The 25,936-nt window shown below is 38.9% G+C and overlaps 1 protein-coding gene across 2 annotated transcripts in view; it reads right to left on the bottom strand.

Moving 5' to 3' along the window:
• EFL1 (elongation factor like GTPase 1) overlaps nucleotides 1-25,936 on the bottom strand; it is a 152,240-nt gene that overhangs the window by 28,586 nt on the left and 97,718 nt on the right. For both annotated transcript variants that reach the window (XM_034783431.1, XM_034783430.1), the window contains exons 16-18: nucleotides 17,225-17,356; nucleotides 11,467-11,614; nucleotides 1,137-2,146 (exon numbers count right to left, since the gene is read on the bottom strand). In XM_034783431.1, coding sequence (XP_034639322.1) covers nucleotides 1,137-2,146; nucleotides 11,467-11,614; nucleotides 17,225-17,356 — 1,290 coding nt within the window. The remainder of the gene's footprint in view (nucleotides 1-1,136; nucleotides 2,147-11,466; nucleotides 11,615-17,224; nucleotides 17,357-25,936) is intronic.

Genomic DNA, 25,936 nt, shown 5'->3' with positions numbered 1-25,936 from the left:
GAGAAACACATTTAGGTTAAGTTTGTTGTGTGCCTCCCTCCTCAGCCCGTGTATGAGACCTATTCCAGGTTTTTGGATCTCAGAGTGTCTCTCGCATCAAACGGAAGTATGAAAGGTAAACAAAGCACTACCTAAATCCAAAGCATTTCTCTTCAGTAACTACTACCACACACATTCAATCTCATGTTTCTTGTTTTGTATAACTGCTACCAACCTATATCTATTTACAATCTTAGCTCTATTTTAAAGTATTGTGTGTGGGATACACTATGGCTTCAGTTGTGAGCAGTAGTTTGTACTAAGTCAAAGTAAATACATTTGTGGCTTTGGAAAGTTAGTTTAAATATAACCTCAATGTACTGGGCCAAATTCATTGCATCAGTAAGTGGCTGAAACTCCCATGGAAATCTCTGGGTCAAAATCAGAAGCAACAAATGGTGATGAAAGTAGGTCATAAAATGGGTGTAAGTAATAAAGTAATGTAAATTACACAGGTTTGGCATTCAATGGGTTTGCCAAATGAGTAATTTACATGTTAGTGGGAGAAAAGTGAAGGTTAAAAAAAAAGCAGAAAAAGCTATTAACTGGATGTGAAGCAGGGCTTAGGATTCCCTTTTTATCTTACTTTTCCTGCTATCCTACTTGAATACACCACTGATTATTTTAACTTCTTAAATCAATGGGAACCTGGGACCTACAACTAAGACTTGGCTACAGGAAGGAGGGATTTCCTTTCAATCTTTTGCAGCATGATTTCAGCTTTATATTTAATGCTCAATGCCTCTTGGATACCACAAAAGCATAAATGTTTAAATTGTGGAACAGCATTTTAATATTTGTGTGCCTATTAAAGCTGCAATTTAATTCTTGTCAGGCAATGAATGCTTTCACCTGGTGTCTCCAGAAGCATATTATATTCCTATTTCTATATGATGCAAATGCATAAAGATCTTTTGTTATTTTTCAGTATGATATCTCTACTAGAGAACCAGAGATTCATGGTAGTCATCAACTGGACAATTATAAAATACTTCTGGTAAAACATTTAATTAAGTTAAGCTCTCTGACACAGTCTAATGCATAAAACTACATGATTTAACATTTAGCAATAGAATTATTTATATTTTCTTTCTTACCTAGAACTTCTGCAGTGGCCATAATTTCACACGTGTACATGGCTGCCATAAGTCTCTGTGGTTTCACTTGTAATGAGTAACGACAAGCTTCCTTCATGGTGGCAATTAGTTGTCCAGAGAAAGGGCCATAACAATCTGCAAGCAAAATTTCCCCCTTGCGTTTACTTGATTTCTCAGATGAATTTGGACTACCTTGACTGCCATCTTGGAGTTTATTTTCGCTGGATGATTCAGTGGGATAACTACTTGACAGAGAGGTGACTTGGTCTTCATTTTTTGTCCGTTCTGTAGCATCCAGTTCCTCAGAATCCTGCCTATTAGCTGACATTTGCTCTTCTGCTTTACTCATGTCCCATTTCTCCACTATAAAACAGACACCCATGAGAGGTTCTTCACACATGGGACCTGAAAGCGTAGCCAACTGAAACCCACTTACTATGCTGTTGTCAAAATCTCGATATTTACTCCCTTCTTTAGTAGTCTTATCAAGGCACTGCCACACCGTTTTTTTGTAGCCTTCAAATTTACTTAACAAAATATTAGGTCCACATTTTCGTGGGCCAAATGACCAGATCTGATCAACAGCATTTCTCCACTTTCTTCCTTGCAGATTTTGCTCTAATTTTTGTTTAAATTCCTGGATCCTGTCAAGGATCTTCTGATTAATTTCATGCATTTTTTTATCCTCATTCAAAGATGAGTTGAACTGCTCCATAGTACGAATTAAGTCACTGTTTTCTTCAAGGAGTTGAGTTACCTCTTCTGGAAGTGGCATGGCTCTTACACTCAGAGTGGCATATTTATTTGGTGTAGACATTGTTATGAGGCCATCAGAATCAACCTGAACTCCTTCAGGGATTTTATTCTGGTCCTCTTTAGCCTGGTGTATGACTGCAACTTTCTGCTGTTTTCCTATTTCCTCATTCACCATGTCAACTTTTGGGGGTCTTGTTATTGTCTCCCTGAATGGGATAATTGGTTCTGATACACTAATTTGTATCTTTGCAAACCTATAAAAAATTATAAAAATATTAGTTTATAAACTTCCTAAAATAATGCCCTATATTGTGAAGCGAGTATCCATAAATAAACCCATTACCGAGGGGGGGGGGGGGGAAAGGGCCAGACTGTGGCATTTTAGCTTCTGGCTACTGTAGAACTGGTGCAAAAGCACACCCTCAATGGGAGTGTCCGAAGGCACTGCACTTCAAAAAGAAAGCAAGGCCACTGTGATACCTTTTGAAAGAGGGCAAGCTTAATTAGCTCTCGGGGAGAGGTGTAAGGTCATGTCCCTACGCCATTTTGGGAGGTGATTACCACTGTTGGTATTAACCTTGTTCTGTGCGTGCAAGGACTATGATTATGAAACGGAAGGCTTCTTAGCTACCCCTCCCTCTTGCAGACCCATAGATCAGATCATAATCTAGCCTAAAACATATTGCATAAAGCACTGCTCTGACGCTAGAAGTTAGTAACAATCTCTTCTATGCTTATTTGTTTGGTTATCCAAAAATCCCTTAACTAATACATCTCAAGTGAAAAACATTACATTATACAGTAGCTCTAAATGGAAAACATCTGAAAGCGAATAATTGGTTTCAAGAGGCCTTCTTGTATAAGCAAGAAGACTGTACCACACAAGATGGTCAGACACAAGAACATAAAATGTAACTAGGGGAAATAATTAAAATAAATTTGACACTACAGAAAAATACTAAACCGTTACACAGCAGAAGGAATGCCAATGACCTATTACTACAGTTCATAAGAGTCCAGAATGTTAAAAAAGGGAAAGGTTATTAAAGAGGTTCTAAGAACCAAAATACAATAAAAATACCACCAAGCTGTTGGTGAACCCCTTTATTAAACTAAGTGAAAAAAGGCAAGTTTTTATCATTGTCTTCATCAGGCCATAGAAAAACAGAGCAGCAAGGATAGGGATACAGTGGGTTAGGGTGTTGATTAATTATTCGTTTATTAATTAATCATAATTAAAATCTATTTAAAGTATTGACTGATCTTTCCAAACAGATATCAAAGAAAGGAAAAATCATCTGAACCCATCAGCTCAGCTTCCATCTGCCCATTATGCTGTTTCTGTTCTTCTCTGCTACTCAGCATCTCAGAAATCTTTATACAAGTAATTATTTTAGGGTAATAATTTGAAGATATGCTCTGAAAAGGACTTTTTATAAATTGACAAGAGGTGCTGTATACAGCTCAAAAAAAGCTATTTTGTAAACAAAAGACAAACAGAACAGAGCAAGGGCAAAGCAGAACACAACTACTCTGAGTTCAAGAAATTTCAGCAACATCACAGTATGCCATAAAACATTTATAAGCACGATTATTGAAGTGTCAATATATTGTTCATCACCAAAATAATAATGAATGGACATTTCTTTTCAGATTTAGCTTCCATTAATTCATTTTCTCGAAGTGAGTATTCTGCAGGAAGCCCTTCATCTCTTTTCAGTCTTGGGTGCTTGTAGCAGCTTTTGAAGGCACAAACAAAAAATGCTTATAATGTCAGAAGCATCATGGGACTCAAACTGCCACTTGTAAATTTCTCAGACAAGAAATTCTACTTAAATTAACAAAATTTCATTAAACTACTAAGAAATATTATATACATAATATTCAACAAGATAATGAAAACATAATGTATTAGATGATATGCAAGATTTAAAGACCCAATGGGTTATGATTTGCCTTGGCATAAATGCACTTTGGTGGGACTAGTACTAATGCTTTCAGGACCAGTAGAAACTTTTCTAATCCTTGATTCTAGTTCAATGATCAGAAAGAAAACATGCTTCAGCATCAAAGTCCCAGACAGACCAACCCTCTGCATCCAGTCAGTAACCCCACTACTGACTGGTACCCAATAGTCACAATGCAAGTAAATTAAGGTAGGACTCTGCACTAAATAAGGTATACCCAAAAAGAAGGGTCACAGTTAAATTATCAATTTTGACCACTTTGAGTGACAGTTGACTCCTCCATTTTACTCTGTGTGGATTATATACATTTTGGGGCTCTGAAACAGCTTACTCCAAATAAACATAGCCAAGCCTTGAGGACAGAGTTTTATCCTTAATGAATATTGGCTCTGTTTCCCTGAGACCAGCAATGGTGGTGTGTTTTAATTTTTTATTAGGTCTTGTACTGAATCTTCACACAGGGTGTAATTTCTTGCGTTGGAAGTTGTTTTGAAATAGATTCTTTCAGAAACAACTGGCATCTGCCAAAAGTCAAAAAGCCACAGGGTGAGGATCTCTTGGAAAAAAAAAGAGTCTGACCAGGATTGTGTTTGAGTTTGCTCTGCATCCAAGCATGAATAGAAAGTGCCAGAATGGTTGCTTCAGTGGAACCTGAAATGAAGCATAGCATCACTGAGGCAACCAGCACTAAATTCAATATTTTTACCTTCGGTCTAAGGACTTCCATTATAATGCTTTCTCACTACAAGGTGATAATGCCTTAATTTAAGTCAGATGAAAAGATTCTAAGCTTACAAAACACTGGATGTGGTGGTACGAGGCAAATGCTATCAAAGGAAAGAGCACACTTTTTAAATTCCCCTAATAAGGCTCTAGAGCACAGAGCTGAACATCGCTCTCAAACACCCAGAAGGTTTATATAGGTTCATTAAAAGGGTAGCAAGAGGACTAGCCAAGATTTCCTGATTTTGGTTTAATGAAAAACAAGTTGCAAGTGAAAAAAACACATGCAATTTTAAATGGTACCTCCATGGACTCCTTAATCTTCTATGTTACTGTAGTTGTCAAAGAAGTTTCCAAAAGAGTTTTCACATGAAGGAAACAATCAATGGCAAACAACTATGTCAATGAAGCGTTAAGGTTGCTCTGCCTTTGCAGAATGTTGAGTTGAGCAAAACTCAAATTCTTGAAAACTTAGAAATGCAGTTAAGGTTCCCCATGCAATCTTACCTCTGTCCCCTTTCAGCAATACCCCAACTTGCCCCTTTAATATACACCTCTACCCCGATATAACGTGACCTGATGTAACATGAGTTCGGATATAACGTGGTAAAGCAGCGTCCCGGGGGGTGGAGTGGGGAACGGGGGACGCGGCGCAGGACTACGCACTCCGGTGGATCAAAGCAAGTTTGATATAACGCGGTTTCACCTATAACGGGGTAAGATTTTTTGGCTCCCAAGGACAGCGTTATATCGGGGTAGAGGTGTATATCATACCTTTACTCTGCCAACTCAACAGCTGTACAAGCTCTTCACTTTCTTTTACGGTTCACTCTTACCCACAGGGCTCCATTGAAAACTATTAAAGATGGTGGTGTGGGGGGCTGTGGTGCTCTGGCAATGCTGGGGGTACAGGAAGGTTGAGGTATATTGGCAGAACTGGGGGTGCAGGGAGGGGTGGGATGCACTGCAGAACTGTGGCGTGAAGCATAGTGGGGGGTGCACTGGCAGAGCTGTGGGGTTCGAGGCAGGTTGGGGAGCAGGGTAGTGCATGCAGGGTGGTTGGGGTGCCCTGGCAGAGCTTTGGAGTGTATGGATTGGAGCTCACTGGCAAAGCTGGTGGTGCAGATAGGTTGGGGCGGACTGGCGGAGCTAGGGGTGCAGGTTGATTAGGATACATGGATGATGGGATGCACTGGCAGACCTGGAGGGTACAGAGAGTTGGGAGGCAAGATGGTTGAGGTACAACTGGCAGAATTATGCAATACAAAGTGGTTGGGGTACCCTGGCAGAGCTGTGCAATGAAGAATGCTTGGGGTGTATTAGCGGGGCAGAGGGTTGGGGTGCACTGGCAGAGCTGGGGTACAGGGTGGTTGGGATGCACTTGCACAGCATGGGGTGCCATGCCTCCCTCACCCGAGTCCCTAACCCCTTCTCAGCTCCCCTAACATCCCATTTGTCTTCCTTCTCTCATTGTAACCCCAAATCCCTCTCCCTCTAGTATCCCTTTCTCTACCATCTAATGCCCCACCTCTCCCAGAAAGCATTCACATGTCTAATTATTTCTCCCCAAAGTCTTTGATTACATTCCCCTGAAATGAAATTGCCACCCATGACTCTCAAACTGTAGCAACTTCCAGCCACTCAGTCCAAAACTCCTTCTCTCCTAGGTCAGGGCTTGTGATTAACTTCTCCTTAGTTATGTTAATTGAAGGATGATTTCACAGCCATCTAGCCTATGAGGTTAACTATACAAGGTAGCAAAGTGAAACTGATTTTGGGGGGAGCCCTACAACTCATGAACAACTCAGTCAAATAACCCCAAATTTGGATCCTAATGCTACCACAACAGGTACACCAAATTTCAAAGCAATCAGAGTAACCATTTGGATTTTAGAGCACTTACAATAGTTAACCTTTAAATCATATAAAATGACAGGAATCGCAACACTCTAGCAACCATTCTCAGTTTGGGTCCCTGTTGCATGGTAGGAAGAATCAAGGAGAACAGAGAGACACATCTGTTTGCATCGGAGACAAATGCTTTATAAATGATAACTGTAAAGAGACACAGATGGGTCAATACTACCTCCAGATGTAGTGAAACATACAACATTAAGGCTATGGCTACACTATAGCTTAAGTCAACATAAGTTATGTCGCTCAGGTGTGAATTAGCCACTCCCCTAAGCAACATACTTACGCCGACTTAAACACCAGTGTGGACAACACTATGCTGGCGAGAGAGCTTCTCCCACTGACATAACTATTGCCGTTCGCGAGGAGCTGGCATAATTAAACTGCTCTCTTCCATTGGCTTAGAGCGGCTACACTAGAGAGCTTAGAGCAGTGCAGCTGCACCGCTGTAAGCTCTCTAATGTGGTCACAGCCTAAGTCTTTAAGTGCTTTCTAGCACTTGCACCTCTTTGAGGCAGAGATGGAGGCCTTTCTCCTTATCTGTATTAGATTTAGGGATAAAATCCAGTCTTTCTAATTCCTGGCACTGCGTTTTCATCACTAGGCCTTTCTAGAAATTTCATCAACAACTAGGTTAAAATAAAAGAGGAGAGACAATATAAAGCACAGAACTAAAAGCCAGAAAAATCGAGATGTTATTTCCATCTTTTTCATAGACTTCCTGCGTCACAATGGGTAATACCCAATCTATGCCTCAGCTTCCCATCTGTAAAATGGGGATAATTACATCTTAAGGATGATGTGAGGCTTAACTTTTTACTGTTTGAGTCTCCTGGAAAGATCTGATATGTTAGTCTATAAACTCAGCTAAATAGGAAAGAAAATAAAAGCAATTACTAAAACTTTGAAACTAAAATATGGATTCTTAAAATTAGGCTCCTGAATACATATTTAAGCACTTGAACAAAAGTGCTTGATTTTCAAAGATGCTGAGCTCTCATTGGCTTCCATGAAAGTTTAGCTTCTTTGAAAATTAGTGCCCTTTTTATCTGGGTCTCTAAATATATAATTAGAAAACTAAATTTTGTTTTCCAGATTTGAAAAGTCCGACTAACAATGTTACATCATAGCCTCCATGATGGAGATTCTGTTCTGAGAGACTCAGTCTCTCAGAACTTCCTTTTAATCTCCAGACTTTTAAATCTCTTTTCTGTACATTCCCACAGATATAGGCCAATTTCCTTTTAGATCCATACTTACTGCAATCAATATATAGGGTAAGGTTTCAAAAGTGACTAGGTGACTTAGGAGCCTAAATCCTATTTTCAAAAATTGCACAGGACTTAGGAGGCTAAGTCTCATTGAAAGGCAATGGGACTTATCCCAAATTCTCCTGGTTGTACAGCAGCAATTTTCTTAAAGAAATTGTTCCCAGGGTTCAACTAACATTGATAAAAAAGACAGACGGAATATCTTAAAAAAGGAAAGTACTACAAAACTGTAGGAGAAAACAGTCTGCATATTGGGGTGATGTGGGAGGGGAAAATACTATAACACTTATATTTTGAAAATATTGTACACTTAAAATCACTGATCCTCACCATCAACCTTCTGAGGTTGGCAAACATCTCTGTTTTACAAATTAAATACTGTTTGTCAGATAGGAAATCAGCTTTGGAAATATTAACCTGATCCTACCAACACACGTGAATAAGAAAGTAAAATACTTGTGTGTAAGTGACTACAAGACTGAGCCCTTATAGCTGAAAGGCTCTGAAATATTAGAAAGAATAAGAAGAGTGAAAAGAGTTGAAAAAGCTATAAAAATGTTTTGATGCTGAAGCTTTCATCCTAAAGTTTATTTTTCATCTACCGTACATATTAATTTGGATTATGTAATAAGAAAGAAATTAACACAAACAAAATCCAAAATAAATAGGGATTATTTTTTCCTAGTGTTATCTTCTACACATTGCTTTTTAATTAGAACCTTAGCTATGAATAATAGTAAGAATGAAAGTTACTGCTGCATTTAACGTTACATGAATGTTTCTATTTTGACTTTTTTTCACTCATTCATAAAACTTTTATCTTTCATAGAATCATAGAAGATTAGGGTTGGAAGAAACCTCAGGAAGTCATCTAGTCCAACCCCCTGCTCAAAGCAGGACCAACCCCAACTAAATCATCCCAGCCAGGGCTTCGTCAAGCCGGGCCTTAAAAATCTCTAAAGATGGCGATTCCACCACCTCTCTAGGTAACCCATTCCAGTGCTTCAACTCCCTCGTAGTAGAATAGTTTTTCCTAATATCCAACCTAGACCTCCCCGACTGCTACTTGAGACCATTGCTCCTTGTTCGGTCATCTGCCACGACTGAGAACAGCCTAGCTCCATCATCTTTGGAACCCCCTTCAGGTAGTTGAAGGCTGCTATCAAATCCCCCCTCACGCTTCTCTTCTGCAGACTAAATAAGCCCAGTTCCCTCAGCCTCTCTTCATAAATCATGTGCTCCAGCCCCCTAATAATTTTCATTGCTCTCTGCTTGACTGTCTCCAATTTGTCCAATTTCTGTAGTGGAAGGCCCAAAACTGGATGCAATACTCCAGATGTGGCCTCACCAGTGCCGAATAGAGGGGAATAATCACTTCTCTCCTTCTGCTGACAATGTTCCTACTAATGTGCCCAATATGCCGTTAGCCTTCTTGGCAACAAGGACACACTGTTGACTCAGATACAGCTTCTCGACCACTGTAATCCCCAAGTTCCTTTTCTGCAAAACTGCCGATTAGCCAGTCAGTCCCCAGCCTGTAGCAGTGCATGGGATTCTTCCATCTTAAGTGCAGGACTCTGCACTTGTCCTTGTTGAACCTCATCAAAATTCTTTTGGCCCTATCCTTCAAATTTGTCTAGGTCACTCTGGACACTATCCCTGCCCTCCAGCATATCTACCTCTCCCCCCCAGTTTAGTGTCATCCACAAACTTGCTGAGGGTGCAATCCATCCCATCATCCAGATCAGAAACTTTCTAGAAGAAAACTAGAAACTTTAACTTTAACATGCATCCGAAGAAGTGGGCTGTAGTCCACGAAAGCTTATGCTCTAATAAATTTGTTAGTCTCTAAGGTGCCACAAGTACTCCTGTTCTTTTAACTAGAAAGTTTCCCAGGCTTGTTTTTTGCTCAAAAGGTGATTTTCATCTTCTTTTGATATTCAGCAAAAACAGTTTAGCCTATTTTCAGTAGGAGAATAAAGTTTAACACAAGCACAAGTAAAAACTTTCCCTATTACAAAAAAAATTCTTGTGACTTAACTACCGCTAGCTATTTTGGCTGTTCAGAATGTTGAATGTTCATTAATAGCCCTCACTGAAGGCCCCTTTGGGTGATCTGGTGAAAAGTGCATACTGAATCATACTTACATATAACCTACAACTCAAGCTGTATAATAGAGAGTAATAGTAAAAATGTGTATATATCACCTAATTTTATAACTATGGGCCACTCCAACTTCCATAGGACTCAAAGGGGAATTGGCTTTGATAGGAGTCGGAATGGGCCCAGGACCCTAAATTAGCATCGTAGTAATAGCCTCATTTCCTGAACTGCACCTAAGGCAGGTTGAGCTGCTGGTTTAAAAGAAAAGGAAGCGTAAGTATGTGGGTGCTAACAACATTACTAATAAAACACACTGTAGGCCTTGTCTACACTGGCGGTGGCATGTCCGATATGTGTAGCTACATGCCACAGTGAAAAACAGGCTGCGTCCACACTGTTGTGTGCAGCCACGAGTGGCAGTGAAAGGCTCTAGCTGCGGAGAGCTGCTGGAGCCTTTTCCTGCTGTCTCTCCCCGCTGTCTGAGGCCTAGTCTTCACTTACCGGCTGGTCCGGCGGCACGCCATCGATGTTCTGGGATCGATCCCGGAAGTGCTCACAGTCGGCGCCTGTACTCCAGCTCGCCGAGAGTAGTACGCGGCGTCGACAGGGGGAGACTTCCGGCCGCGTCTGGACCGCGGTAAGTTCGGACTAAGGTACTTCGAATTCAGCTACGTTATTAACGTAGCTGAATTTGCGTACCTTAGTCCGAAGTCCGGACTAAGTGGGGACCAGGCCTGAGTCTTTCACTGCAACAGGCAAAGGCTTGGTCAGGTTAGAACCTTTCCCTGCAGTGGGGAAGGACTCGGACAACGGGACACTACACTGCTAAAACTAGCAACATAGATGTGGAAGCAGGGGTTGGGTGTGCAGAGAGCCATGTAGGGTATATAGCCTAAGGTTCTGGCATGCCTTTACTCTACTTGCCTAAGCAGTGCCTCACCATCTACACTGTTATTTATACCCGTGCTAGGGGAGCTGTGCAGTGTATGGACACTACACATCACCGTAAGTCTAGACATAGCCTTAGAGAAAAAGTCTGAGTCAGTTAAGGTATACCGAGAATGAAAATAGCGTTACAGAGAGAGAAAAAAAAAAGAAGAAATAAAACAAGATTCTAAACATATGTCTCTAAGACTGGAGAAAGTTCAGTGACACACAGTATATGAGAAATAGCATAGGTTAATGCAATTAAAAACTGGGAGCAGAGTTAAGGGTGCATGTGCAGCCCCGGGCTTTGTTATTTCTTGACTCTAGAGAGCTGAACTCTGAACCTAACCATTTTCCTAACCATTTTTTTGGGTACAGAATGTTTACCACAATTCAAAATGAAACTCAAACTATTGCAATTTATGACTTCTATAGAGAAATAACCTGCCAAAAAGGTGTTTAAGCCATGCATGAGTAGGAAGTCAGTGGCATTTTCAGCTGCAGATAATTTTATAGCTATTAAAATTTATATTTATGATCCAACAGTAGTGCAAAAAGTCTTGGCTGAGGAGGCTTCAGCCTCACCAGAAAATAAATCACAGTTAACTGACTGAGAAATACCACACAAAGCCCTTGAACCTGAAATATTTCTTTTTTCCCCTCCTAACCTTTCTTTCAAGTCATCCAAGCAGCGCTGGAGATGGACTTCTCCTGCTGTAACTAATACATGCTCTCCTGTCTCCTGGATTAAAACTTGGACACATGGATCAGCTTGGTTTAAAAGCTTCATTCCTCTGACCAACTGAGGCATCTCACCTAGGAAGATAGAAATAAATCACTCTTAATAAACTACTATTGAAGAAACAAATATTTGTATCAGGACATATTTTAGGGTAAAGAGGAAAATGTAGGATACTTTTTAAGACAGCACCAACAGATAACAGAATAAGTCTAATTAGGGGAGGATTAGAATTCTTTTTATCAGTAAATGCTGGTAACAGTTGATTTCACCATATGCATTCAAACTGATGAAAAAATATGATGATGATCAAAATTTACAGACAGACAGAGTAAGAAAAATGCTGCTTGAAAACTTAGAGTTTGATTCAAGGATATTTACTTTGTATATGTTGACAGTTTTTGAATCTGAATATTTACTGTCATTAAATGATTATAGCATGTCCTACCTATAATTTCCCGCAACTGTGAAATTTTAAATAAAAATAAAAATACTTAAAAATAAACATCAATATCTGTTGAAATTAAAAAAAAACAGAAATTAATTTCTACCCTAGCCAAGTTTAGCAACACTTGAATACCCTGAACTCAGTCCTGAGGTTCTTACTTACCACTGATTATGAAGTAAAAACTGATCAAGAACCTCAGGATTTGGCCCCTTATTTGTACTGATTGTCAAAAGATAATATATACAATGCTAAATAGATACATTTTTATTTGTCAAAAAGTAACACCACCACTTTATTTACTAAAAGCTAATTTAAACTATTTTTATTCCTATTGCACATACACACAAAATGATTAGCAAAAAACTGTACTTGCAAACCTATATGATGCTACGAAAAGTACTCAACAAATTTAAATACTGTACCATCATTACTAATATCCAAACAGAAATCTTCCAAAAACACTACTGAAAGGGAGTAAGATTGAATGAAGCACAGAACGGATTTAAATACACAAACTGGAAAATACTGAGAGCTATCAAGCTGTGATAATCCGAAAAAGGGAAAACTCCCCCAACTATGAGATTTTCATTATTTTGTATGAAATACATAACAAAATTTTAAGAGGAAGATGCTTTAAGAACAAAACTGTCTTAAAATTAATGGAAAAGTAGGGAATAACCCTCCAGATGAGTGACATGTGGCATATGTATGCTGCAGTTGTGTGGAGAATTTTTTTAAATCAGTACTTCATATGTAAGTAGATTTTCATAATGTAATTAACACAATTTGAAAGCTTTAATTGTTTTTCTCTTTTCTTACTTGACATACAAGGCAGAGAATACACACCGATTTTCTATGATCAAATGTTCATATTCCAAGGAAGAGTTTGACACCCTGTTTGTTGTTTGCTCCCAGAGGTTATTAAAATAAATATGACTTTACTCATTTATGCTAAGTTCATAAATGTACAAGACAACGTGGGAAGCTGGATAAACTGCAAAAATGAAAAAAAAAATGAGGAGGAGTTTCTTCAGGCCATATGCCCTAGGATTGCAGGTTTTTGTTCAGCGTCTTCAGCAGTTGACGCCTCAGGAATAGATAAGTAGGTGGGCTTGTTTTGAGAGCTGATGGAAATTCTACATAAAGATTTTGACATGATGTACAGCACTTGCACCCAGTGCAAACATTTACAGGGACTGTTATCAATAATTATATTTATTATTAACAATAATTTTATCCAAATTAAAAAACAGATGCCATTTCAGAGCAGATTAAAAGGAAACTTCTTTCTAAAAACATCTGAGTGGTAACTGCTAGAGGTAGACAACATTACTGAAATTGATTTGAACATCTTCCTACCAAAAATACTTTGCAGTGCCACAATCACATTTACTTAATGTTTTCAATTAAGTAAGAGTTTTACACAAGATAAAGTCTTAATGTGTTAGTATAAATGGATTAATGATGGACCCATTCCTAAACTCAGTGGATCTAGAAAATTTCAATTCAGAACACTTCCAAAATTGCATGAACAACTGCAGGTTGCATGAGATGTTCTTATCTATTACTCCAGGAATGGGGAACCTTTTTTGTATCAGGGCCATAGACCAACTGAAAATATAAATGGTGGGCCATGCATGTTAAACTCACCTGCTGGGAAGGGCGCCGAGACTCAGCCTCCTGCCCGCAGCATGGCGAGATGGCACTTGTGCAGCCCCGCGGGGGGAGTGGGGGAGGGAAGTGGGGGCACCAAGATTCGGAAGCCACCTCCTCCCCCCGTGGTGGGGAGAGCCAATGCTCACGGCTCCAGCCCCGTGGGTGGGAAGCCCCAAGCCTTGGCGCCCCAGGGCTGGATCCGTGAGTGCCAGCTTGCCCCGCTGTGGGGGGAAACCCCGAGCCTTCGTTGTCCTGCATCCCTCAGGTGAGTTGAAGCGTGTGGATGAAAATGAGCAAGGGGACGGATCTGGCCTGCGGGCTATAGGTTCCGCACCCCCGCATTACTCAAAACACTGGAACAGTCAATGGTACACTGACCAGTAATTTGTAACTCACTAAGCTCCCTTTTTGTCCTATGATTACGGGAGTATTAATGGGCCACTTCACCTTGAATGGTCCCTTAGAATATGTGCTAACCACTTATGCTGAACTATTTGTTCGATCTTGTATTTAGCTGTGATCCTCTCACTATCTTTCTCAGACCTGAAGAAGAGCTCTATGTAGCTCAAAAGCTTGTCTCTCTCAGCAATAGAAGTTGGTCCAATAAAAGATATTACCTCACCCTCCTTGTCTCTCTAACTGTCCATTAACACAGTCCAAACCTAATCTGCAGAACATGTAGGATTAATGTTACAGAAAGTTTTGTAATTGAACAGAAAGACAGTTACTTTGATTCTGTCAACATTTCAGCAACAAATGGAAACTGGACAAATTGAAATATGATGAGATTACAATAAAAGTATTCTTCAGCAAACAAGTTATTCAGTTGGAAATAAGGTTGTAAATATGTATCAATAGACTAATGATATACCATAAAAAAACCACTGCAGTGTTAAAAAGTCAAAGCCAGGCATGTTTACATTTAACGAAACATGAGAATTTTGAAAGAATAGAAATAAAAAACCCAGATATTAGGTGGTTCCACAACTGTGGAACTCTGAGGATAGAAAGTTCATCAGGAGCAGGGGTACACGATCACAAATTACCTGTAACTGCCAATCTATTGGGGACCGGAGATGACTGGCTCACACAGTCCACAAAGAGGGTGAGGCCAGGCCATTCAGGAGATATGCTGATTCAGCACGTCAGGTCAAATTCTCCTGACAGGATTGCAATGGTCAGACTTGAAAGCTATTGCCCTCTTCCCCCAAGCAAATTTTGGGAAGGGTAGGGGGAGGAAGCTGATATGGTGCTGCAGGAGTGAATCTGGCCCACTAGCGCCACTCAGCTTTATGCATGCATTTTTGTTTGATATGCAGTTAGTAACTATTTCTTTATTCAACTTAAAAGCAATATACCTTCTGTCTAATGATAATGCAGGAGTTTCAAAGATCAGGCTTATGGTTCACAAGTTTTCCTTCCCCCCCCAACGTAAGTTTTACATGTACAAAAACACAGTTATCCTCTTTGGTATATTCGATGATGTAGTCCTCCCAGAGGATCTGATAGCATACTTCTCTTTTTAGGTCGCTGGTATGTTGTCTGAGTTCTAGTATCAGCACAGAGTCATCGCTAAATAATTCTGTTACTAAATCAGATTTCATATTTGAGCTGAAAATACACCAGCAATGTCTAATTTGAAAGTTAACAACAGTTTTAAAGTATATTAAAAAAGCATGAACGAAAGGGCGGCCAGCACATTACCTCGCCCCACGCCGCTTCCCGCAGCCCCCATTGGCCTGGAATGGTGCCAGTGGGAGCTGCCATCGGCCGAACCTGCAGACGCTGCAGGTAAACATACCGGCCTGGCCTGCCAGCGGCTTTCCCTGATGGGCTGCGTGCCAAAGGTTGCCGATCCCTGGTGTAATGGGAGATATGTCATGCAGTGACAATGACAGGTAAATCATAAGAAGACCTTAAGGTTATTTAGCTTAGCATTTACATTTTCTTGTCTTCCTTACTGCAATAGTCATTATTTTAAGATAGACACAGGTGAAGGATTTTGTTTGTTTAGACTTATTTCTTTGTGTGGAATGTTTTAACCTCATTTTCATAAATATCTGTAAAATAAATGCTAACAGTCTATGACTGAATACAAATATGAGAGACAAGTGGGTGAGGAGCTGAGGGCTGAAAACATTATCTTTTATTGGACCAACTTCTGTCGGTGAGGGAGACAAGCTTTCAAGCCACACAACGCTCTTCTTCAGGTCTGAGAAAGGTACCAAATATGGTATGCCTAAAGAGAGGAACTATCAAACTTAACATTGTCAGCCTACGATCTCAGAGTGTTATACAGAAGGGAATTGTATTTACTAATCTTGTAAATTGTATTTACTCTTGAGTGTCTGAAGCTTTATGCCTGAATCACAATGATGAGTACAAATGAGGGTACTGAGGGGAGACAGAAAAAAAGAGTCTTTCAAGCAGATAGTTCTTCTTTGTTTCCATGTAATAACATATTTAATCCCTTTGTGATCCAATGACTGTCTTTCTTAATCTTTTTGTCACAGCACTTTTCTCCAAAACTTTGCTTCACAGCAGTAAGAAATATGTCCCACCCCACATTACTAAAATGAATAAAACACAAGTTCACAAAAATACTTCACAAGTTAAAAACTTCTCCAGTTACCATTAATTTTAGTGAGTGCATGATGCTATAAAAGTGAAGTACATTTGTCTGGTTCTGTGCATTATATTTTCAATATGTAAACATAGGATGAAACTCATGAACCATATGGATTTTAGCAGGAGTTTAATTCTTTAGGTTTTTCTCTCCCACCCCCCAATTTGTCCCTACGTTTATTTTGGGGTGTATTTGTTTGAAGTCCTTTAACTCAGCTTTAGCTTGGTAATCACATTTTTTTTCCAGTAGCTGTGACATTTATTCTGTTACGAAGGGGTTGATTTGGATTTCCAGTAAAAAGTGTAACTTTAACAAATAAAAAAGTTATACATACATCATACAGTAGCCTTCTGAAAAGATTTTTTTCCCTTCTGATTCCATAGAAACTAGAGGAATTTGGTTTATATTCCTTTTTAGTATAGCATAATTATGACTAAAAGTGATATTTTAAAAAGATGAGCCCTATGTCCCATAGTTCCAATGCAATTTTTAAAAATTGTTAAAAATAATGTCCTGGTTATGGGGCAATCCTGTAAATACTTATGCAGATGAGGAAGTTAATGAGACGGAAACCCTTGTACAAGGATATTTTCTCTTGGAATGTAAATAAACTGCTATTTGGTAAAGACAAAATTTACTGTTCAGAAATATCTGTGAGCTGGAGAGAAAGTCTTCCCTCCAAGGAAAGCTTCTGGCAGTATGTATGCACATGTAATATATGCATATGATTGTTTTGATCATTTATTATAGCCGTTTCCAGAAACGTATAACAGTATCAATGCCTCCTGTAGGACTGGGGCCATGAATAACACCACATTTTATACTGAAAAACATGATACTCCCCTTCCTGCTTAAGGAAAAAGTTAATATTCAAAGACCACCATGTCAAAACTTCACTTATAAAGCTATTCTTCAAAATTGAGTTTCACTTATAAAAGAGAAAAACTAAACTCTTACTTGGATGTTTTGGTTCAACAGCAACTCGCACAATAGGGGTAGCTTCAAAGTTGAGAGGTGTAAATGGTGGGCAAGCTGGTGATGTTGATAAAGTTGCTGACTTCAGTACAAACTCTTGCAAACCTCCTATTCCTAATAAGCACAGAAAACAGAAGTTTGCATGTATAAAAGAGGAAAAGTTACCATAATAAAGTACAGTATATTTTATCAAAATCAAATAAAAATTACCTTACCCTCTCAAAGCAATACTAGACAAAGAACACTCCAATTACTACAAGGATGTGGCAACAAGAGTCTTTAAAAAGTTCTCACTGTTCTTACAAGACATTTGCTAAGCTACCTTTACACAATTTGGATATGAAAAGATTCAGTTTGGGGTAGGGAGATCATATTTTCTGGCTTCAATACACACGGACTTCCCTTTTTATTTTTTGAATGAACAATGTATATTAGATACAGATTAAGAAAGACAGGTTTTTAAACACAGTGATACATGCTAAAAAAAGGATGAAGACTTTTTCCTCTAATATTCCAATTTTTTCCCTTTATGTGAAGTTATTCTGTGGTGGTTTGACTTTGCAACATGAAATACTTGATGTAACTTGACACTGAGTCAGTGAGTCACAAGGTCTTAACCTAAAACATTGAGTCCTGTTGGAGAGGATGAAGAGAATTAGCCCAACATTTAGTGATTAAAAAAAACCAGAAAAACCACAGAGGAGACAAATGAATAACAGTTGTACTTATGTAAAATAGCTGTTGTAAATACACATTTAGTTTTGGCTGCCAGGTACAGTATGGCTGGTTCATGCCTGCTGCCTTCAAATTATAAATATGAGGAGCAAAACCCCCAGCACACATGGACATTATTTATAACTCACTAGTTATAGCTGTACCAATGACAACCTGACATAATACAAAATGGCAAAGGTTATATAGATAAATGCAACCATTTTACTGGTTTTACAACAAATGCTCATTGAAATTTTGAAATTGGAAACATATCTGAAGATGAGAGGGAACATTAATAATGCACATACCCTTAATAACTAAGGATTTCAGAAGCAAACCTCAAAACTTGAAGTTCTCAATTTTAAGCAAGTGTAGGATATTAATTTGAATGTGTAGGATGAGTGTGTGCTCCCCTTTACAACAGACCAGCAACCAAGTATGAGCAGAGCAATTCTCTCCTTGAGCCTTCAATGCCACAACACACTTATACTTTTTTTTTTTAGTTAGTCTGGTAGACTTGAGGCCAGGCCCAGAATTGCTCTATTCTCACACCACCACCTTGGCCTGAGCTATTGCATCTCTAGAAAAGCCAACCTATCGTGGAGTCAGCATCTGCAGCATTAGGCTGCTTCTACAGCTCAGAAGGCTTCATTTTTTGGCCAACTGGGTACATTGTAACTGGAAATGTTACTACTTGGGGAAAACCTGCCTCAGAATAACTGGAAGTAATAGAAAATCCAAAAGTTTAAAAATAGCACAGCAGATGCTATGAAGGAAAAACTTCTTCATAAACGGCTCCTGCACCTGACCTATGACCTGCATACACCACTTCTTTTTGCTCATGAAATGAAAAACAAACACTGGACCTTCATCATAGCCAAGAACCAAGTCAACGGATGGTCAGTTTATTCTGTTCTTCAGCTGGTAAAGAAATAATGATGTACAGGGAAGTGAGCTGCTTCTTTTCACAGCACTATATGAACCAGAGGAATCAAGTTACCAAATCTGTTATTTCAGATTAAACGTACCTCTTTGCTGATGTATATTAGAGTATAAAAAAGAATCAAGTAAAAAAAACTAACAAGACACAGAGCGAATGTGTATTATATTGGCATCTGGCAATGCAGTCAAAACCTGTCAGTGTTTCCATCAAAATCCCAGTATGAGAGGTTTATAGCTTTGCATGCTAAATTACAGCATGAAGCAATTAGAATAGCCAACTCCCAACCCAGATGTGAGTTTTAATTTATTTAGTGTGGCCAATTTTGATGTAAATCTGTGAAAACCTATAAAGATACAGGGGCTTTATATGTTTTGCATGCCTAATAGATTTCAATAGGACTTTGCAGATTTACAGGTGAAATTTATGTGTACCAATAAGGTGATCATGAAAGTATCATTTTCGATGCATAATATTTTAATGCACAAAATTTTGATGACTGGAGAATATAAATAATTCCAATTTACCAGATAAAACGGGAATAAAAGGGATATTAGTTACATAGCCATCGTGAAAATACCTTAAACATTTAATCATTACGTTTAAACCACTGCAAAGTCTATAAAAATAACTTGTTATTTCAGATATTCTAAACAACAATACTCAATATATTAACAACTATTTGCATTATGGATACGTAGCAGCTACTCCTTAGTTAAGTCGGTAATTGGCTTTGCATTGCAAGATTGTTTTTGTTCCCTCCAGCACCTAACTTCATTAAAACAAGGCCATTTTGCCTGACAATTTTTATTTGTGATGTGATCATCTTGCAGAGGAAGATTTTTGGGGACCAGAGGGAAGACAGAATTTGACAGAAAAAAGATAAACTGAGAGATAAGAGTTCGAAAAATTATTGGTATTTTCTTTTTAAAAATACTCACTAAATTATTTTGAATAGTCAGCTCTCAAAAACAAACAAACAGTCTACAAAATCTAAATTTGGTTAATTCAATGAAGAATTATGCCTTTAGGAAGTTTTATGGTTAATTTTCAAATTATTTGGTAAGATTTTTTTATACCACTCCAGGCAGCAAGGTCAGGCAGCGTGTTGTAGTTTATAAACTCTCCAGGACTAGTGTGTGTCACTTAGGTCATAGTGTGATGTTCCCCTCTGGTGTTATCCGGACCGGTGATCTGCTAGGTCATTCCAATCCTTGACTCTGGGAGCCGGCCTTACCTGGCTCTGCTGTGAGAACCCCCATTCTTAGGCTGTTCTCACACAGCCTCTGGCATGTAAGGTGCTCCTTGGATTGTGCAACCGAATGATACTAGCCAATATCTCCGGTCCGAGACACAAGGAACCTCCGTCTTGCAGTGTCCAGTTATGTCCGCTGGACACTGCAAGCTTATATGAGTTTGTCAATTTAACAAAGAAATTGATATGGACCAGGCTTGTTATCCCAAGGGGAGTCTCTGACACGCTTCAAACCAAACATACTGCTTCAGGTAGAATAAACAAACACATTTATTAACTACAAAGATAGATTTTAAGTGATATTAAGTGATAAGCAAAAAGTCAGAGTGGTTACCAAAAGAAAAGAAAATATAAGCACGCAGTCTAAACTCTCTACCCTATTAGACTGGGCAACATCTAGATTAAGCAGTTTTTCTCACCCCACTGGATTATATTAATGTAACACATCCTCATTTTATTTTCTAGCTGAAAGCAAGGGCTCAAAGTCCAGTTCTGATGGCAAAGAGCCCTATTCAGCAAACTGTTATTATTGTCCATATCTTTTCTCCTGTGCATAGTCCCACTGATGTTAAAATAACTACAGTGGGGAGTAAGGATATACATGGTACTATTTGTAGGATCTGGCCCCTGTGTTGAAGAGTGGTACTAAGGGATCAGACAGGAAGTATCCGAACAGGCAGTTATACGAGGACACTACAACAGAACAGTCATTACAACGGAACAGTCACTTCCCTCACTCTCTGCCTTCTACTCTGAGGTCTTGTTTACACTAGATATTTCAAACATCGGAGGTCACCTACTGGTGCAGCTGCACTAATGCAAACATCTGCTGAAGGTAGGGAAAACCACTATAAGCTGCCTTTGCTCTGGAACAACTGACCCTTGCTTGAAACCTGGGTAAGCTACATCAATGTAAACTATGGCTTATAGTATCAGAGGGGTAGCCGTGTTAGTCTGAATCTGTAAAAAGCAACAGAGGGTCCTGTGGCACCTTTAAGACCAATACTTCTGTTAGTCTTAAAGGTGCCACAGGACTCTCTATGGCTTATACTGGCCTTTTTACTAGAGATTTGCAGTAGTTCAGCTAAGCTGGCGGCTGGCCACTGGTTGCTGAAATTGGGGGTGGGGGCCGTTCCCAAATTGATGAAGTCTAAAGAGCAGGTCTGGGAAGGCAAACAAAAGAGTAGACCACAGTGCAAAAGTATTACTGTTATATTTACTAACAAATTTACTCCTCATTGGTTTTGCTGATACAGACTAACACAGCTACCACTCTGAAACCTGTTATATTTACCACATACAAAACTATTTAAGAATTTATCTGTAAATTCAGGAAAAAAATATTTGTAAAGGATAACCCAACTTCTTATGCAAAATAAGACATATTGATGCCTTTTGAAATGCACTGTATCTTAAATGTCATCGCTGACCATAGCAGAGCTGCTCCATAATAATTTGTGAATAGTATGTTATGTTGAACTGGTTATTGGGATATTTATTTTATTAATATACTGTTTTAGTTTAATTAGGGCAGTGGTCTCCAAAGTGGGGTGCGCACGCTGAGCGGCTTTTTTTTTTTTTTTTTTTGCTTTGGCAAAAATGGTAGAGCCAGCGCGGCACAGGGTGTGTGCTCAAAAATTTTTTACTGATAGGGGTGCGTGATCAAAAAAGTTTGGAGACCACTGAATTAGGGAGCTATGGGGAAAAACAAGCAGGATGGGAACGGATGGCTCCAGACAAGCCATTTCTCAGGAAACACTTGAGAGTTGTTAAGACTCTTGGAAACACAAGATATGAGAAGAACTGTGGCACATTTAAAAAGAAAAATACCCTCTAGAGATCAGAGGAGTTGTTTGGGGGAACTAGACTGAGATACATGAAACCCTGCTGAGGGAGTCTGAAGAAATGAGGTCTGCCTAGGTTACCATCAGGGGATAGGTTTCAGAGTGATAGCAGTGTTAGTCTGTATCAGCAAAAAGAATGAGGTGCCACAAGTACTCGCATCAGGGGATAGGAAGCCTGTAGGTAAGATAGGCATGTGTGTTAACATCTAGGGTTTTAAAATCCTTCTTCTCCAAATGCTTTGTTCCAACTGAAAGACAAAAAATGCTTTTGTGTTAAAAAGACTGTATGATCACTATGTATCACTGATCACAGATGCTCAAAGAACTTCAGATGTACAAATTCAGTTGGACCTGCAGAGTAAGAATGGTTGATGCACAGGGTATTTCAGCACATGGTGTAAGAGTTATTATTATTTATTTGTAATATTGTCGCTTCAGGCACCCCAGTCGTGAACAAAGCCCCCCCTTCCCCTTGTGTTAGGTGCCGTACAAACACAAAACTAAAATATGGTTCCTGTCTCAAAGAACTTACAATTTAAGCATAAGAGAGGAGACAACAGATGGATAGACAGAAGGGGGAGTACAAGGAAACAGTGAGACAATAAGAATGGTAGATCTGTGGAATTCTACCCCAGGTTAGTTAAAGGTAAGAGGCATCACACCTGAAGGGATTCATACAGAGAGTCCAGAAAGGGGACTTGGTACATGTTGGTCTAGCAACTGTGACATCATCCATAACAAATACATCCAGGCTTTTTAATACCTGGCATAAAGGGTGAGATTTCAAAAATGCTTAACAGTGGCCTCACTCTTGTCCCACTGAAATCAATCCTCTCCAGAACTGCTAGCTGAAAGTCCTACACATTTTTGGCTGTTTTTAAAATGGATTTTTTAAATGGTTTTCAGCTTTTCAACCAAAACAGAATCAAGACAGCAAAAGTTTTTGATGAAAACAAAAAATCCTGTTTTCTTCAAAAATGCTTAGTGGAAAATAAAATAGATTTTTCAACCAACTGAACTCAGAAGGCTGACCATGCTACAAAGAGAACCATACAGAAAATAGGGAAAGGAGAATGTTTAAAGAGGATACAAACTAAGGTCGTTTTCTTTTGGGATTGGATCATTTTGATTTTAAAGCAGTTACATATTCAGAATACAATCCACATAAAAGTGTAACTACAACCTCATTTTTTACATAGGCTCTGTTCAGATTGGTTTGGCAAACTGTTCACATTGTCCTGAGAAAGTGAATTTTAATGATCATTAGAGATAGTATCTCTATAGCGGTTACCAACCTGTGAGTTCAAAAGAAACACTGGATTAATGTAACTGCCCCACTATACAGCCCATGGAATAGGGTTAAGGAAAATGCTGGAAGCCCAATCACTTGTACATTTAAAACTAGTCTGAACAAATCACAAGCAAATGTGCAATAGGGCGCAAACCTGCATTGATAGGAATAGGAAAGACCTTGGTTAATCTATTTCTAGACTATTATAACTATTTGTATTAGTAGCTTCGAACAACAAATCAACGATGTGTGTAGTTGCATCACTTACGTTCTGGCCAATGTATGAAAAATAAATAATGATGTGGTTAACAACAAAAGTAAATAGAAGTGCCAAGATACTATGGTTGAAATTTTCAAAGTGGTCTAGGATGTTTAGGACGTATCTTTATTTGCTTTTTGGTTCTGTATTTAGCTGTCACCCATCACACTTTACACAAAACAATTGTGACCTTTAAAGGTAAAGTACACCTTTTCAACAGAACTCAATTGTCAAGATATGGACACATGATAGATATATTACAGGATACAAGTAATTAATCTCTCTTGAGGTGAAAAGAATTAGTATGTTCCTTCTAGATGCAAGAAAATGCAGCAAAACACAACACTGTTAGAAAACTATTTCAGTCAGATAAGGAAATCATTTACTTTGCTGTGTGAAAACCAAACAAAACAAAATAAGGGCTGTTTAAATTTTAACCTCTATCACATTGTTATTAGTCTCAGCACATCAGTTCAGAGGATCTTTATCTACTCTCAGGGATGATATCACCACTTAAGGATCTTTGACTGCTTTGGAATGGAGACCTGTCATGTTTTGGACTAACACTTTAAGTGAACTGAGTAAAACAAAGAGCTAATGGAATAAGCTTCCCAATGAGATACTGTCTCCACTCAAATGTATCACTTCTTATCTATGCTGTTTGTTTAGAAAGATTAAGGCTTTATGACACACAAAGCCTAGGGACTGAAATGCTCCAGGCATACCACTCTGGTCAGTGAAGAAAGACTGAGTACTAATACTTGGTTCATGTAAATGGAGACATGATAAGATTTTCTGTAAATGCACAAAATCTTAAAACTAGTATTTATACCTCATTTTGAAGGGTCTTTAAAAATAAAGGCTTTTGTAACTCTTTAATACAGTACAAAAAAGATCAAAGTCAGTATTATTTTCTAAAATATAAGTGATTTATTTGCAAAGAAACATCTTGTAAAGAGCTATAATTAGAAACATGCACGATTACAACTGTCAGCAGGAGACTTACAATTCAAGCAAATCTGGGTTGAAAAACTGTAATTGACTCTTGGAAGTTCCTAACCTCTTTTCAAAGCACACTGTAAATAAACTTACTTATGCATAGTATTAGTTTGCCCAGTACTGCTAATATCAGCTAATATTCATATATTTGGAAATAATATATTTATGAGGCTTTCCCTATAAACATCCACAAATCTACCTCATTATTCTCCTTTGAATCCCTTCTTAAAACTCTCCTCTGCCATAATGTCTACAATAAACTGCCCAACTACTTGCCTCCTCTCTTTTTGGAGAACAGGATTTCCTCCAAATTCCCACTTCTTGCGGACTACAGTGCAAGACACCTATTTCTGTATTTTCCAAACACAAAGCAGTAACTGTGTTAACACAGTCCACCTCAGTGCACTTAATTTACAACCATTTTACCTATTTCATTTAATTTCCAAGGTGATGATCATAGGGGAGGAACTCCACTGTCATTTTAAGAGACCTTTTTTCAGGGAGAAGAATGCTTTCGGTAAAAGAGTAGAATTTGGTTTAAGAATCTGCCTTTCGTATTCCAGATACACCTGTACCTCGATATAATGCTGTCCTCGGGAGCAAAAAAAATCTTACCGCGTTATAGGTGAAACCGCGTTATATCGAACTTGCTTTGATCCGCTGGAGTGCGCAGCCCCCCCCCCGGAGCACTGCTTTACCGCGTTATATCAGAATTTGTGTTATATCGGGTCGCGTTATACTGGGGTAGAGGTGTATCTCAAAGTATTTTACAAAGCAGAGAGTTAAATAATGCTAAGTGAAGTGACTCTAGGCAAGTCAAGTAGCTATTACTGCATAATAATAGTTCACATACAGCCTTGGATACCTATTATGTCCTCAGATTCACCATGGCCTCCAGTGACTCCAATAAGGGTTGTATTTTGGACATCTGAGGGGAGAATTTATCCCTTATACACTAGAACAGGGGTTCTCAAACTGGGGTTCGGGACCCCTCAGGGGGTCGTGAGGTTATTAGATGGGGGGTTGCGAGCTGTCAGCCTCCACACCAATCCTGCTTTGCCCCCAGCATTTATAATGGCGTTAAATATACAAAAAAAATGTTTTTAATTTCTATGGGGGGGAGGGGGTCACACTCAGAGGCTTGCCATGTGAAAGGGGTCACCAGTACAAAAGTTTGAGAACCACTGCATTAGAATCTGTTTTACTAAGGCGGGGGTGGGAGGGTACATTAGTCAAGACACAAAGGCTATCTCCTAGTAGAGATTTTATCAACCTTTTTCAATGTGGACACCTTTACTCCTACTTGTGATTGTCTGGACCACCTCCCTAATCAATCACGATCATATGATCCCTGCAGCAACTTCAGCAATTGCTAACGTAGAAAAGCAATGT

This window comes from Trachemys scripta, chromosome 10 (assembly GCF_013100865.1).
Source record: "Trachemys scripta elegans isolate TJP31775 chromosome 10, CAS_Tse_1.0, whole genome shotgun sequence".
NCBI lineage: Eukaryota > Metazoa > Chordata > Testudines > Emydidae > Trachemys > Trachemys scripta.
This window is presented reverse-complemented; position numbering and strand designations above follow the sequence as displayed.